The sequence below is a fragment of the Crocuta crocuta genome, unplaced genomic scaffold (assembly GCF_008692635.1).
Source record: "Crocuta crocuta isolate KB4526 unplaced genomic scaffold, BGI_CrCroc_1.0 scaffold1439, whole genome shotgun sequence".
NCBI classification, from domain to species: domain Eukaryota; kingdom Metazoa; phylum Chordata; class Mammalia; order Carnivora; family Hyaenidae; genus Crocuta; species Crocuta crocuta.
The window spans coordinates 215274-228542 of record NW_027531312.1 but is presented as its reverse complement, the minus strand read 5'-3'; the positions used below and the strand labels follow the sequence as shown (position 1 = coordinate 228542).

The following is a 13269-nucleotide window of genomic DNA, read 5'->3' as shown; positions in this document are numbered from 1 at the left end:
TATTTTTTAGTAATTGTTGGAAACAGATCAAAGCATTATCCTGAAGGCTGTGTCTTAGGTTTGAAGCCCTTTACAGAGCCCCTGTAATGCCAGTACTCTCTATATATTTAAAACCTTCTGAACAATGCATATGCTTGGGAGGCAGAAGTGTTATATGCCAGTGACTATGCATGGTGCCATCATTTCTCATTTCCTGTGACATCTTTGAATGAAACATAAGCGCTTCCTATCTGTAGATCCTAAGGGATTTACCATATCCCCAGACAAAATCAAAGTAAAAAATAAAATAAAATAAAATAAAGTAAAATAAGCAAAATGAATCAGGAAGTGAGTTGAAAGTTCTTTATTAGACAGAATCCATACCCTTGAAGGTAGACATTATTTTGCCAAGTTCAGAAGATAGAATTTAAGGACTCAGGTTCTTCCGTCATGATCTCAATGGTACTTGTGAGCCAGGGCATTGGCCACACCAGCCACCACCTTCTGATAGGCAGCCTGCACCGGGGGGGTGAACTCATTGCCAAAGTGGTGAGCCAGCACACACACCAGCACGTTGCCCAGGAGCTGTGAGGAAGACATGATTAAGAGAGAAATCAAGCTTGGCTTCTCAGAAACTAGGCAAACAATCTTTTATTTTCCCTGCCCACCCTCTAGGCCAAACTGATCTTCAGGTTATCTTCATCAGCATAATTGAGTAACCATATATGTATGTATATTGTCTACTTTTAATATATGTATCTTATATAACAATGAACAGATTAATTAGTATGATAATGTCTGTCCCTACTTCCTTACTTCTGTTCTACCACCATCACATATTCACTTTCCTTTCCTTTCCATTGGGTTTTGATTCCTTAAAATTCCAGTTATTCTTTAATTTTGAACTGATGTTTAGACACTAGAGGACAACCTGAGCCTCTCCCCTTTGAGGAGCCCTACCAATCTCCATAGAGAGATAGAAAGACTTTTACAAGTGTAGAAGTAGAAGATGGGAGCTAATATGTAGAATTTGCTTACTGAGTAGGAAAAAAGTTAGGGAGAAAAAGAGAGAGGCAAAAGATTAGATATTAAGTAAGAACTTGATTTAAAAGAAAAAAGTTTGTGAGAAAGAAATGATATGGAGTACTGAAAGAAAAGTATAAAACCCACCATTTTGAAAAGCATTCAATGATGACAGATACTAAAGCAAAAAGGATGCTGGACAGAGAACAGGTAGGTGAAAGAACCAAAGCAGAAGACTAGAATACAAAAAGAAAAGACAAATGGAACATTTCCTAGACTCACCTTGAAGTTCTCGGGATCCACGTGCAGCTTGTCACAGTGCAGCTCACTGAGCTTAGCAAAGGTGCCCTTGAGGTCGTCGATATGTTTCAGGCCATCACTGAAGGAGTTCAGCACCTTCTTGCCGTGGGCCTTCACCTTACTGTTGCCCATAATGGCATCAGCAGAGGACAGGTCCCCAAAGGATTGGAAGAACCTCTGAGTCCAGGGGTAGACAACCAGCAGCCTGAGGGGTGAAATCAGCATGGGGAGACAGAGGGAGTCAATGCCTGTCAGAACCCTCAGGGACTGAGCCTTATCCACCTGCCCAGCATCCATACACTCTCCTTGGCCCTGCCTTGCAACCTGGATACCGACCTGCCCAGGGCCTCACCGCCAACTTCGTCCACGTTCACCTTGCTCCACAGGTCATTGACCAGACTCTTCTCCTCAGCAGTCAGAAATCCCATGGTGTCTGTTTGTGTGGTTGCTAGCAAACACAGCTGTGTCAGAAGCAAGTGTAAGCAGCAGGTGTCCTTGCTCTTCCTTTTATGCCCAGGCCTGATCTCACCCTCCCTGCTCCTGTGAGCTGATTGGCCCAGGCATGGGTGTGGCCCTGCAGGGTGAGGTCTAAATGATGACAGACATACCTGTCCTTCAATGTTCTAAATGTTTAAAATGCAAATAAACACACACACACACACACACACACACACACACACACACACCTTTTTTGATGTGTAAGCTTTGAGTTTTATTTTCCTAAATTTAAACCTCCATTAGCCTTACCATTGTTTTACATTCGGACTCTTTTCAAGACCCTATTTCACACTCCTGATATTAGAGTTTAGGCGTAAGTGTGCAAAGGGAGTTCTTCTTGGGAAGTTTGGCCATATCTTTTGTAGGAACTCTGTCAAGAGAAATTCAGAGGCCTTACTAAATAACAGTATGGAATCTGTTTATATTTTACCTGTCAAGTACCAAATTGTCAAAGCCACAGCTTTGCTATCTTGACTGACAGAAATTAGCACCTACTTAGAATTCCCCTACCATTTCTTGTCCTCAGAAATGGCCCCCCTAAGTTCCGTTGTATCTTCTTCCTTCAGCTTCTTTGGCCATGGATGTATGGACTACTGTCTTGTGCTGACAACTGCAGTAGCCATCATATTCCTGGCTTCAGGACAGAAGTTGCTGTTCTCTCTTACCATTGTTACTTAGCATGACTAAATAGGGAAATGGACCTCTCCTTTTCTTACTCATGACCCCTCAGTGATAAGGCTGCAAGTTGTAATAAGACATCAAAAGCTCAGACATATCAGACAAAAATAAGAATAAATGGATAAAGGTGGCCATGTTCAGAGTCTCAGGCTCAAATCCAGATCAATATTTGAGGTTTCTAGAAATCTTTGAGACCCACTACCCTCTTCCTTTTAAGCTTATTTCTACTGTGTAAAGGGAAAACCACAAGATATTTGGTTTACTATGATCCCAGCTCCACTGGGCACCAACATACTCACATACACGTATGCACACACACGAGTCCCCAAAAGAGAGACAGAGAGACAATGTTTTTTTTTTTTTATTTCTTTTACTCCAGTATGTCAAGTTTACATAGTTCTAAATGTTTGAACCAGGATGGCCTAGCGTCAGTGTATTTAAGAGGATGACTATCAAGAGAATCTTCTTTACAAGAATTTTCTTCAAGATTCGCTTGATGACTATCAATCTTGAAGAAGATTCTCTTAATAGTCATGTACAGGTATGTTGTTTTAATAGAGTAAAAATGACACTGAACCAAAACACTTTAATATATGTAGTAGTGTTCAATTTTAAATTTCTTTCATTCATCTAGGCATTTCAATAAACTAATCCAATTTTCCTGGGTGGAGTTATCTTTCAAATTTCTCTCTCAGATGCACGATCTCTCGAACACCTCAGGTTAGCATCCTTTCAAACATTAAATTAAATTACATTCATAAAATTACATAAAGTAAAAATACCCCAAAAAGAACAGAACTCACATAATTATGGGCATACATTTTTTAAAAGTCTCTCTGTATGGAAAACAGTAAAGTCACTCTAGCCATAAATTGGATAAAATATGTGGTAATTATTACAGGACAATGAAGGTTTCAGTCTATAATTGCCATTGATATTTCCTCCCCTGGGCTCAATGTTTTGTTGACATCACTAAGTGGGCCATGGTGTTGATAAATGAAAAACAAAGAGGCAATTTTTTTCCCAAGTTAAATTTGAAACTGNGGTGTCTGTTTGTGTGGTTGCTAGCAAACACAGCTGTGTCAGAAGCAAGTGTAAGCAGCAGGTATCCTTGCTCTTCCTTTTATGCCCAGGCCTGATCTCACCCTCCCTGCTCCTGTGAACTGATTGGTCTAGGACATGTCAGAAGTTTGTGAGAACATGGCTTGCTTTTCAAAATTCTGTTTCCCTCAACCACCCTGAGACTGGCTGTTCTAGGTCTTGTGTGTCTTAACTCAGCTACCCTGCTTTCTCTCTCTCCCCTTATCTTCCTCAGCAGTTGGTTCTACAAATATTCTCCCAGTCTCATTGATGGGTAAATTTTGTAGCCTGAGATAGTGGAATGTTTCTCATAGTATAGGAATCCAGTTTTCACTTGATTGATTAGAAAACTAGGCAATAGAAATGTTACCAAGTTGACTCTACATGGAGCTTCTTTTTGTCTCTAGAAATATTTGTCAGTGGTTGAAATGACCCAATGTTTTGCCATATATTAAACTTGCTTAATTTTTCCTTCTTTGGTTAAGTACTTCTAGTAAGGAAACTGTTTTCATTCCTTCATTGAAATAAAAGTCCACTCAGAGAATGAAAATAATGAATATTGTTTCTTCTCCAGATAGTGAAATAGATTTTGGGAGCATGGATTATAATAGAAACAATTGAATGAGAGATAAAGAAAAAAATACATGCAACCTATATCATGATTACTTAAAACTATGATATGAATAAAGAAAGAATGAAGATTTATCTTATTCAACCAGATTATGTCTGACAGGCTGTCTGGAAAATGCAGGTGCAGAAATTTCCATCGTTTTGTCCTCAGGAAAAAAATAGATCTAGAAATGAAACCTGAAAGGCAATTTGACTCTTTTCTGAATTATAAATAACACTACCTTGACACATAGATACTAACCCTCCAGCAGAGCTATAAGGAAGAAGGGAGGGGCAGACGGCGGGAGAAGCCAACACGAGGGAAGAGAATGAAATAGGATGGAAGTCGAAGATAAAGAATATAAAGGAGGGGAAGGATTGGCAGTTCAAAATTTCACAAGGATGTAGATCAACAAAAACTCTCACATTGCTGGTGATACTGTAAAATAGTATAACTGCTTTAGAAAATATTTGATAGTAGCTACAAACGTAGAATATATCCAAAGCCTATGAACAAGCAATTATTCTTCTAGAAATGCAGAAAAGCATGCTCGTGTGAGTCCAAAGATGTGTACTGGAATGCCTATAAAATCTACATGCGTAAGAATCTGAAACTGCTAGCAACTTAAAATGTTTTTCACTCAGCAGAATAGATAAATCATGGTATAGAAAAGCAATGAAATATTACACAAGTGTAAAAGGAATCAATGTCTGCTTCAGTTGCAGCAAAACAGATGACTTGTACAACATAGTGTCAGTTAGAAGTAATCAGAGACAACGATTCAATGTGTGTGACTTATATGCAAAAAGCCAGGCAGCGTAACTGTAATTCAGCTCTCAAGGGAGCATATTCTATGATAGGAAAGTTCAGAAGATCCATCAGTGATCTTTAAACTGTATTACAGATTATCTGTCTTTAACCTGAAAGCCAAGAAAAACTATTGAAAAGTTCAAGGAAGTAGGTGACATGATTTGATTTATACCATTCCAAAATTATTCTGGCTTCTGTATATAAATGGATTTGAGGGGTAGAATGAATGAGACAAATAGTTTGGATAATATATTATAGTTGGAGGGGAATGGTAAAAATGCCATCTCTATTTTCAGGCTTTCAGGATGATGAATCAGCCCCTAGATGGGGAACACAGAAAGGGGGCTAAATTACCAGGAATAGATTAGGAAATGGTCCAAAGTTGTTTTAGACCTACTGTATTTGGTGCACTCTTGAACAATCCAATACAGAATATTAAACAAATAGTTAGATATATGGTCTGGAGCTCATAAAGAACACAGTCAGTTCAAGAATACACAATGGAACCTGGCACACAGGAACAGATCATAGTGCCTTGTATATACTACTACAGCTGCCTTCTCAAAAATGACAACCAAAGCACTTTACAGCTATCTCCTTAAAATCTTGCAACATTTGGGCTTTTTCCATGATTTGGCTATTGTTGATAGTGCTGCTATAAACATTGAGGTGCATATGCCCAAATGTCTATCGACTGATGAATGGATAAAGAAGATGTAGCGCGCGCGCACACACACACACACACACACACACACACACACAGGAATATTACTCAGCTATCAAAAATAATGAAATCTTGCCATTTGCAATGATGTGTATAGAACTAGCGTGTATTATGCTAAGCACAATAAATCAGTCAGAGAAAGACAAATACTGTATGATTTCACTCACTTGTGGAAGTTAAGAAACAAAATAGATGAACATAGGGGAATGGAAGAAAAAATAAGATAAAAACAGAGAGGGGGCAAACCACAAAAGACTCTTACCTACAGAGAACAAACTGAGGGTTCCTGGAGGGGAGGTGGGTGGGGAGATAGGCTACATGGGTGATGTGCATTATCAAGGAGGGCATCAGTTGGGATGAGCACTGGGTGTTATACGTAAGTTAGGAATCACTAAATTCTACTCCTGAAACCAATACTACACTGTATGTTAACTAACTTGAATATGAATAAAATCTTGGAAGTAAAACAAAAGTAGAAAAACCTCGTAACATATTTGCAAGGTAGGAATTATTATTCCATTTTAGAAACATGGAAATTTATTCTGGAAAATGTTAACTCTTCAAGGTGATGGACCTGTAATTTTCTCTTTTCCTGCTAATCCCAAAGCTCAGGCTTTTCGCTTCTGTGCGAGGGACTTGGGAACCGGAATTTGAAGTGACGGCCACAAAAGTTGCTATGCTCAACTGCCACCTCCAAGAAAGAGACCTTTCTGTTCTGAGAATAGATGTGTCTCTTTTCAGTCACTGGACAGGGAGCCTGGCTATCATCTGTGACTTCACTACTCTCTACTGCACTTTGTTCCAAGTCCTGTGGCAAAGGACACAATGGTACCTTACTTTTTTTCTTACCTTCGTTGCTCCTGTGAAGTTCACTCCTTTGCCCTCATTCGAATCACTGCACATTCCTGTGGCTAGGTCCAAGTTAGGCCCTGTCTTGTCAGTTCTATATCTGTACTTAGATCAGTTTCCCTAAAATTCCCTATTCACTATGTTACTCGTGTGTGCAAGAAATTTCAATGGTATTTTGCTTATCATAATAGTTTCTTTTCCTGGCAGCAGTGTCCCTAATTTTATGCCACCACACTGCTTTTAGGGGCTGATTTCTCCTCTGTCGCTTAGATCCTGCATTTGTCATTTTCCCACATTAATGGCCTTTTGTCTTCACCAAAGGAATTAGAAATATGTCCCAGGTCACAGAGCTAGGAGATGAGGTACAGATTCAAATCGAAGCAGTTGGCTCCTAGGCCTTAGGGATAGTTCCTCCATTAATACCAGTGAAACACTAAGGAAAGTTTAGAGCACAGTCCTTGCCTGGGTCTCTGGGAAGCCCCATCTGCACTCTATTACAGCTGATAAAAACATGTTTCTTATATTAAATAGAAGCAAAATACAGTGTCAAAGAGCTCTGAGCCTATATAGTCTCCTCTTTGAACCCCGACTCACTACAACATCCTTACATTTCTCTAGAGTTTCTCCATTCACTCCCTGTTGCTGAAGAGATTATTCGACCCGAGTCTATTTTCCCTTCCTAGAAGTAACTTCCCTTTGAAGCTACTCATTTTTTAAGTTTATTTATTTATTGAGAGAGAGAGAAAACAAATCAGGGAGGGGCAGAGGACAGAGAGAGAGAATCTTAAGCAAGCTCTGTGTCATCAGTGCAGAGCCCAGCACGGGACTTGAATTCACAAACTATAAGATCGTGACCTGAGCTGACACCAAGAGTTGAGCGCTTAACTGACTGATCCAACAAGGTGCCCAAAGCCACTCTTATCTTGCAGAATCTTATAAGGCTATTTTCTCTATCCTCCCCAAACTTTTATTTCATATCACCCCGTTCCTTATAGGAGTGCTTTCTTTTAGCTGAATTGACGTAAAAGATAAAGAAAGAGAGAGAAGCCAAGGATGTTCCTTACAGACACAATGTTTATTTTATTTTTATCATATAGCCCCTAAGTCTGGAGGCAGGGCCCTGTGCCCATCTGCAGGAGATGGACTCTTGGAACACAGGGCCATCTGGCAGGTGCCCACATGGTTAGATAAGCCCTTCAGTGGTACTTGTGGGCCAGAGCATTAGCCACAGCAGTTGTCAGCTTTTGCCAAGCAGCCTGCACCTGCGGGGTAAACTCCTTGCTGAAGTGGGTTGCCAAGACAATCAAAATCACGTTGCCTAGAAGCTGAGGAGAGAGTGGGGATAAAAAGAAAATTGTACCTAATGAACAGAAGGCCTCAAACTGGCCACCTCCATTATCCTCTTGATAAGAGATTGAGCAATTTTCAGGGTCATGATCCCATAGAAGTTTGCCATAATATGCTTGACATCAGCATCAAGATGACTCCTGGCCCTGAACCTTCCACTGTACCTGGCCTTCTCTCATTTGCCCTGCCAGCATCCACATTAGAATATTGCCATGGATGGCTTCTCTTTTGTAGAGATGCTGTTATTTTTTCAAGTAGGATTATAGAACTGCAAGGGGCCTTAATATGTATAGTCCAAGTCCCCAAATAATACATACATTCAAATTGTTTGGGCACTCACATGACAAAGAATCTTGTGCCATGTATACAAGAGCATTCCATCACTGCTAAAGGTGGCAGGGATCACAATCAACCATTGAAAATATTGACCTCATTTTGTCTTGCTTAGTCCAGGTTCTAAACTCAAGAGTCATGCAGAAAGCTATTCATCATTTTTAGAGAAAATTTCAATTACCAAAGATAAGATCTTCTTCCTGTAATTGTATGCTCAGGCCAAAAACATTTAACTCAGTTGTGGCCAGTGTTCTTCCCTGGTCCTAATAATTTTTTCCAAAATATGAGATGGCCAGTGGTCTCCACTGGTCATAATGATTACCCTACTCCATTTTACCTGTGATCTTTGGAACAATCTAACTCCCAAAATTAAGGTCTTCCCTGAAATACTACAACCCCCAAATTATCTTGGTAGAATCAGACATAAGTACCTGTGCTTCCTAACATATCCAAAGTGCAAATATCTAAGGTCAAAGAACAGAGCACAGGCATGCCCAGAACTCACCTTGAAGTTCTCAGGATCCACATGCATCTTGTCACAGTGCAGCTCACTCAGCTCAGCAAAGGTGTCCTTGAGGTCATCCATGTGTTTAACAGCATTTCCAAAGGAGGTCATCACCTTCTTGCCGTGGGCCTTGACCCTCGGGTTGCCCATGATGGCAGACTCAGAGGATAAGTTGCCAAAATTGTCAAAGAATCTCTGGGTCCATGGATAAACAACCAGGAGCCTGTGGGATGATCATATTCACAGACCAAATGGGAAGGTGGAGTATGTAAGAAATCTGACCGATTCCCCTTTCAGGAACACTTTCTGCCTTTCTGCCCCCCTCCAGTGCCTACCTTCCCAGGACTTCACCTCCAACCAGCTCCATGTTCACCCTGGCCCACAGGCTAGCTACAGCAGCCTTCTCCTCAGTCGTAAAATGCACCATGGTGTCAGGGAGCTCACTGTGGTCACTAATGTGTCAGAAGTGAGTCTGTGCTGCTACGTCTCTGTGTGGCCTTTTATTCAACACTTATAGTTTCCAGGCCTTTGCTTCTCCCAATGAAGTGAGACTATTGGTCAAGGGTGGGTTGTCACCACCAGGGTGGGGTTTGGACAAGGGAGGGTCAGAAGGATGGACATTTGTGTCTCCGATAGTGTTGGGTGGCTCTATCAGGGGGATTCTGCTGTCCTCTCCCCACCATCCACTGTGCATTTCATATCTCAAGATTCCCACCCCATCAGCCCTGAGATGACCAGCAGGCTGACCACAGGGCATGACTAGAATTAAGAGGGGAAAGAATTAGAGAGCTTCTGGGCATCATGTCACATGTTTTCAAGACACCATTCTGTTGTTTTCCTTGGGTATAAAAGAAGCCACAGCTTTTCTTGGTCACCAGTTTTCCTAAAACTTCCATGAGGCTCATACTTTTATAGTTCTTGTGAAGAAGAAAAGAGGCCAATCCAGCTTCAGTTCAGAAACACAACAAGTAAAAACTGAGTAATTTAAAGCATTGAGTACTGCCTGATTTTTGGTGAGTTCTATTAAAACATATGTGCATCTACTTGTCTGAGAAAATTTTGTTCACTGTGAACAACTATCACCAACTATCTACCCATTTGTGTCAGAAAATACAGAATTGAGTACTGGAGAAAACAGAGTGCTCTGTGGAGAATATTCAACTCTGTGGCAACAGCTAGGGATTAGGGGAGTTGTGTCTGGTATTTATTGTATCTACACTCCCTTGTGCTGAACTATTCCTCGTTTCTAATCAGGCAGAGGCAATCCTCACTGACAGTGTTTCACACACTACTGTCCCTATGGCCTAAGGTGCTTTGGTCTCCTGCATCTCAAACAATCATTTGTAGGTCTAGATGGGGCACACTTTCAAGGAGAGAGGGAATGGCTTATTACTTCTTTTTTTCTCTCTCTCTCTCTCTCTCTCAGAGTTTATTGTTCCCATGTTCTAAGCTCCAGGAAGCTGGTTTGTTTGTTTTTCCCTGAGACCAATCATACAAACAAACAAACAAAAAACAAAACAAAAAAATCCTCAATTTAAGAAATAATCTCCATGTGTATTTACAAGGGTACTCTAACATGTAAAGGGTTTAGCCCAATTAGTGTTGAATTTCTGCTAGTAGAAAAGAAATCCTTTGTCTTTTTGATATAGTGAGGGCTTTTATCAATTTATCTAGGGGACAAACTTACATTTACAATGTGAATAAGAAGTGTTAAGGTGCTGGAAGCTACTTCATCATGACACACTTGATTATCTGTGAGCTCTCAGGTCCAAGGTGTGTTGATGTGAACACTTTGGTACAGAGATGTAAAGAAAGAATGCGGGAATCAATCCCAAAAAGACTTCTTCGAGGGAAAAAGTCAAGGACACAAAAGGAACCCAAGGAAATGTTGAGCACAGCCGGGAACCCACCTACCCTCAGCCGGGTGCGTGGTAGGAGGGAATGGCTTGGGGTCCTGCTCCCTGATGGCCCCGGTGCTTGTTTTGCACAGTGTATGCACACTGCGACCCCACAGACTCAGGGACATCTGCAACTCTGAATGTTGGCAAATAGTCTTCTACCTTCCCAGCCAAGCAGACAATGATTCCAGCCATTACAACTAACTCCTGCTTTCCTCTCACCTTCTTTAGACAATTACTTTGCAAGAATTTTTTATTTCTCTCATTCATGGCTATTCCACACTTTCACTTTGTTTCCATACTCACTCTTCTCCCTGCTGTCCAGAAGCCTATCACATGTATGCTAGATCATCATCACAGTCATGTATCAGTGTTCTGGTCATTCATCCAGCACATATTTAACAAGCACATATTGATTGAAGCTCATTATGCCATGCATTGTTTTAAAAACTGGGAATCTTGGGGATCCCAGGTGGCTCAGTGGGTTAAGCATCTGACTTCAGCTCAGATCATGATCTCATGGGCCTTGAGTTCAGGCCTGCTTCGAATTTTCCCTTTCTGCCCTTCTCCCCCCTCTCAAAAATAAACATTAAATAACTAAAAAAATAAAAACTGGAAATCCTGGAAAAACAAGCCAACATATCTGGTATCACCATGTTCACATTCTAGTGGGTAGAGGATACCAACACTAATAATTAAACAAATCAATGAAGAAGGGAATTTCAGATGGTGTTATATGACAAGGAAAAAAAAAATGCACTTGATGACATGGTGGCAACTGACTAGAGAAAAATAATATAAGGACAGAGGTTCAAAAGGAATGTGCATTTGAAGTGGGACCTTGATAACAAGACGGAATCGGGTGTAAGTAAATTGGAGAAACAAGTTCTTGGAAGTGGGAAGGGCAAGTGTAGAACTCAGAGGCTGGACAGAAAGGGAAAAAGGAAAGAAAGACAGGAAAGACGGAAGGAAGGAAGGAAGGAAGGAAGGAAGGAAGGAAGGAAGGAAAAGCCCAAGTTGGCATTTTGTTTAGAGAACGTCATGACAAGATCTGAGAGAGATGTTAAGGAAGACTGGAAGGGAGCAGATTGGAGTGACTGGCCCGGGCCTCACTGTTTGGGCACATGAGGGTAGAGTGGGTATTTACACTAAGGCCTAGGAAACCAGCAGAGATGTGTAAACCTGGCATCAGCCAGACTGCTAACCTACTCAGCACTCACAGCCGGCTAACCTCATTGCCCTGTTCATCACATGACAGCTTTGTCTATAACTCGGAATTAATTCCCGGTCAAACTAGTACTCCTGTGATCCTCCCTACTACTCTGCGCAACATCTTTCCTTTTCCTTTTAATCTCTCAGTGCTCATCTGCTGCACTGAGCCGCCTTCTTGGCCTCTTCTGGTTCATCTTCCCAACTGAAATCCCCACCTCTCTGAGTTTGCAGAGATCCCCCTTATTTGAAACATGGGAGCAAATCTGCAGGGTCCTGCATGGTCTCTCCTGATGGTATGCAATCAATTGACCAGTCCCCAGCAGCTCTCGTCACTTAAACCACAAAGTTCTTTTGTAAAGCCCGGGCCAGTTCTCTAGAGGTGATTTCAAAGAATTATCTCCCACTGAGACCTCCAACCCCTCCCACCCCTAATCTACCCTCACAAGGGCTTGTGACAGACCAGCTGCTTTTAGAAAACATGTTCCCTCCTATCAGCAGAATGTAATTGCCTGGACCTTGACCTTTTGAGATTTGGGTTAATTTTCCCCTGGAGAATCCCCACACTGGTACTCTATCTCCACCCAGATCCTTGGTCTTCATCAGAGTCTTCACTCTGGTCCACATAATCGTCTGGTTCAGAGGAGTTCTTGTCCCTTGACACCCATCCTCTCTCATCAGAGCCTCCCCCTCCCAGCCATGTCATTAGTTTTAATTTGAAGAGCCCCAAGTGTATGTTTTCCCCAAGTGTATGGCCTGACTATGCATTCCTTTCATTACCCTGTTGTTTCTTATTTTCTTGCCAAAATCTTTACTTCATACAAAAATTGAATGAGGAAATTGTGTGTGTGTGCGCACACACACACACACACACAGCCCAACAAATAATTCTTGGGATTCTCACAAGTTTAATAGCACATGGGAAAAGTAGAACTGAAGATAATTATAAAAGAGCTCTTAGCAGAGCACTATTATTACCATTGCTATTACTATTATTATTGTTATTATCATGATTACTGCTACTACTACTACTACTGTGGCTGCTGCTTCTGCTATTGCTAGTGTTTGAAAATAAAGCTGTTCCTTGGTGACTCTATACTACTAGACAGGGGACTCAGCGATCACTATGGCCCAGGGCATTAGCCAGTCCAGTCACCATCTTCTTCCAGGCAGCCTGCACCTGGGAGGTGAATTCCTTGCCGAAGAAATGTTTTGCCAAAATAGTCACAAGCATGTTTCCCAAGAACTGTAAAAGGTGGCAAGAGATAATAGACACATACGATACACAGAGAGTTCCAAGCTGGCCTCCAGTTACCTGAACCACACCAGTGTCAATTTCCCGCAAAGCCTGGGGTCTTACACAGTGACCAAACACAAATGTTTTCTCTTGCTGACTAACACCTGGCCATGATTCCACTTTTTATTT

At 41.3% G+C, this 13269-nt stretch overlaps 2 protein-coding genes across 2 annotated transcripts; both read right to left on the bottom strand.

The window, feature by feature from the left end:
- Positions 1-328: 328 nt before the first annotated feature.
- On the bottom strand, positions 329-1788 carry LOC144237985 (hemoglobin subunit beta). The gene is made up of 3 exons (XM_077771703.1): positions 1639-1788; positions 1285-1507; positions 329-564 (listed from the first exon to the last, which is right to left on the bottom strand). Exons 1-3 carry the CDS (start codon positions 1728-1730, stop codon positions 436-438), a joined length of 444 nt encoding a protein of 147 aa, XP_077627829.1. The 5' UTR covers positions 1731-1788; the 3' UTR covers positions 329-435.
- A 5819-nt stretch (positions 1789-7607) lies between these two features.
- Positions 7608-9223, bottom strand: LOC144237976 (hemoglobin subunit epsilon-2). The gene is made up of 3 exons (XM_077771693.1): positions 9072-9223; positions 8737-8959; positions 7608-7876 (listed from the first exon to the last, which is right to left on the bottom strand). Exons 1-3 carry the CDS (start codon positions 9161-9163, stop codon positions 7748-7750), a joined length of 444 nt encoding a protein of 147 aa, XP_077627819.1. The 5' UTR covers positions 9164-9223; the 3' UTR covers positions 7608-7747.
- Between the last annotated feature and the right edge of the window lie 4046 nt (positions 9224-13269).

Bases quoted from the DNA above. Each gene is read 5' to 3' on its own strand.
- LOC144237985 (XM_077771703.1), bottom strand. From the start codon at position 1,730: ATGGGATTTCTGACTGCTGAGGAGAAGAGTCTGGTCAATGACCTGTGG. The intron at 1,508-1,638 runs GTCGGTATCCAG...TTCACCCCTCAG, and splicing joins GGCGGTGAGGCCCTGGGCAG to GCTGCTGGTTGTCTACCCCT. The intron at 565-1,284 runs GTGAGTCTAGGA...TCTTCCTCACAG, and splicing joins TGGATCCCGAGAACTTCAAG to CTCCTGGGCAACGTGCTGGT.
- LOC144237976 (XM_077771693.1), bottom strand. From the start codon at position 9,163: ATGGTGCATTTTACGACTGAGGAGAAGGCTGCTGTAGCTAGCCTGTGG. The intron at 8,960-9,071 runs GTAGGCACTGGA...ATCATCCCACAG, and splicing joins GGAGGTGAAGTCCTGGGAAG to GCTCCTGGTTGTTTATCCAT. The intron at 7,877-8,736 runs GTGAGTTCTGGG...CTCTCTCCTCAG, and splicing joins TGGATCCTGAGAACTTCAAG to CTTCTAGGCAACGTGATTTT.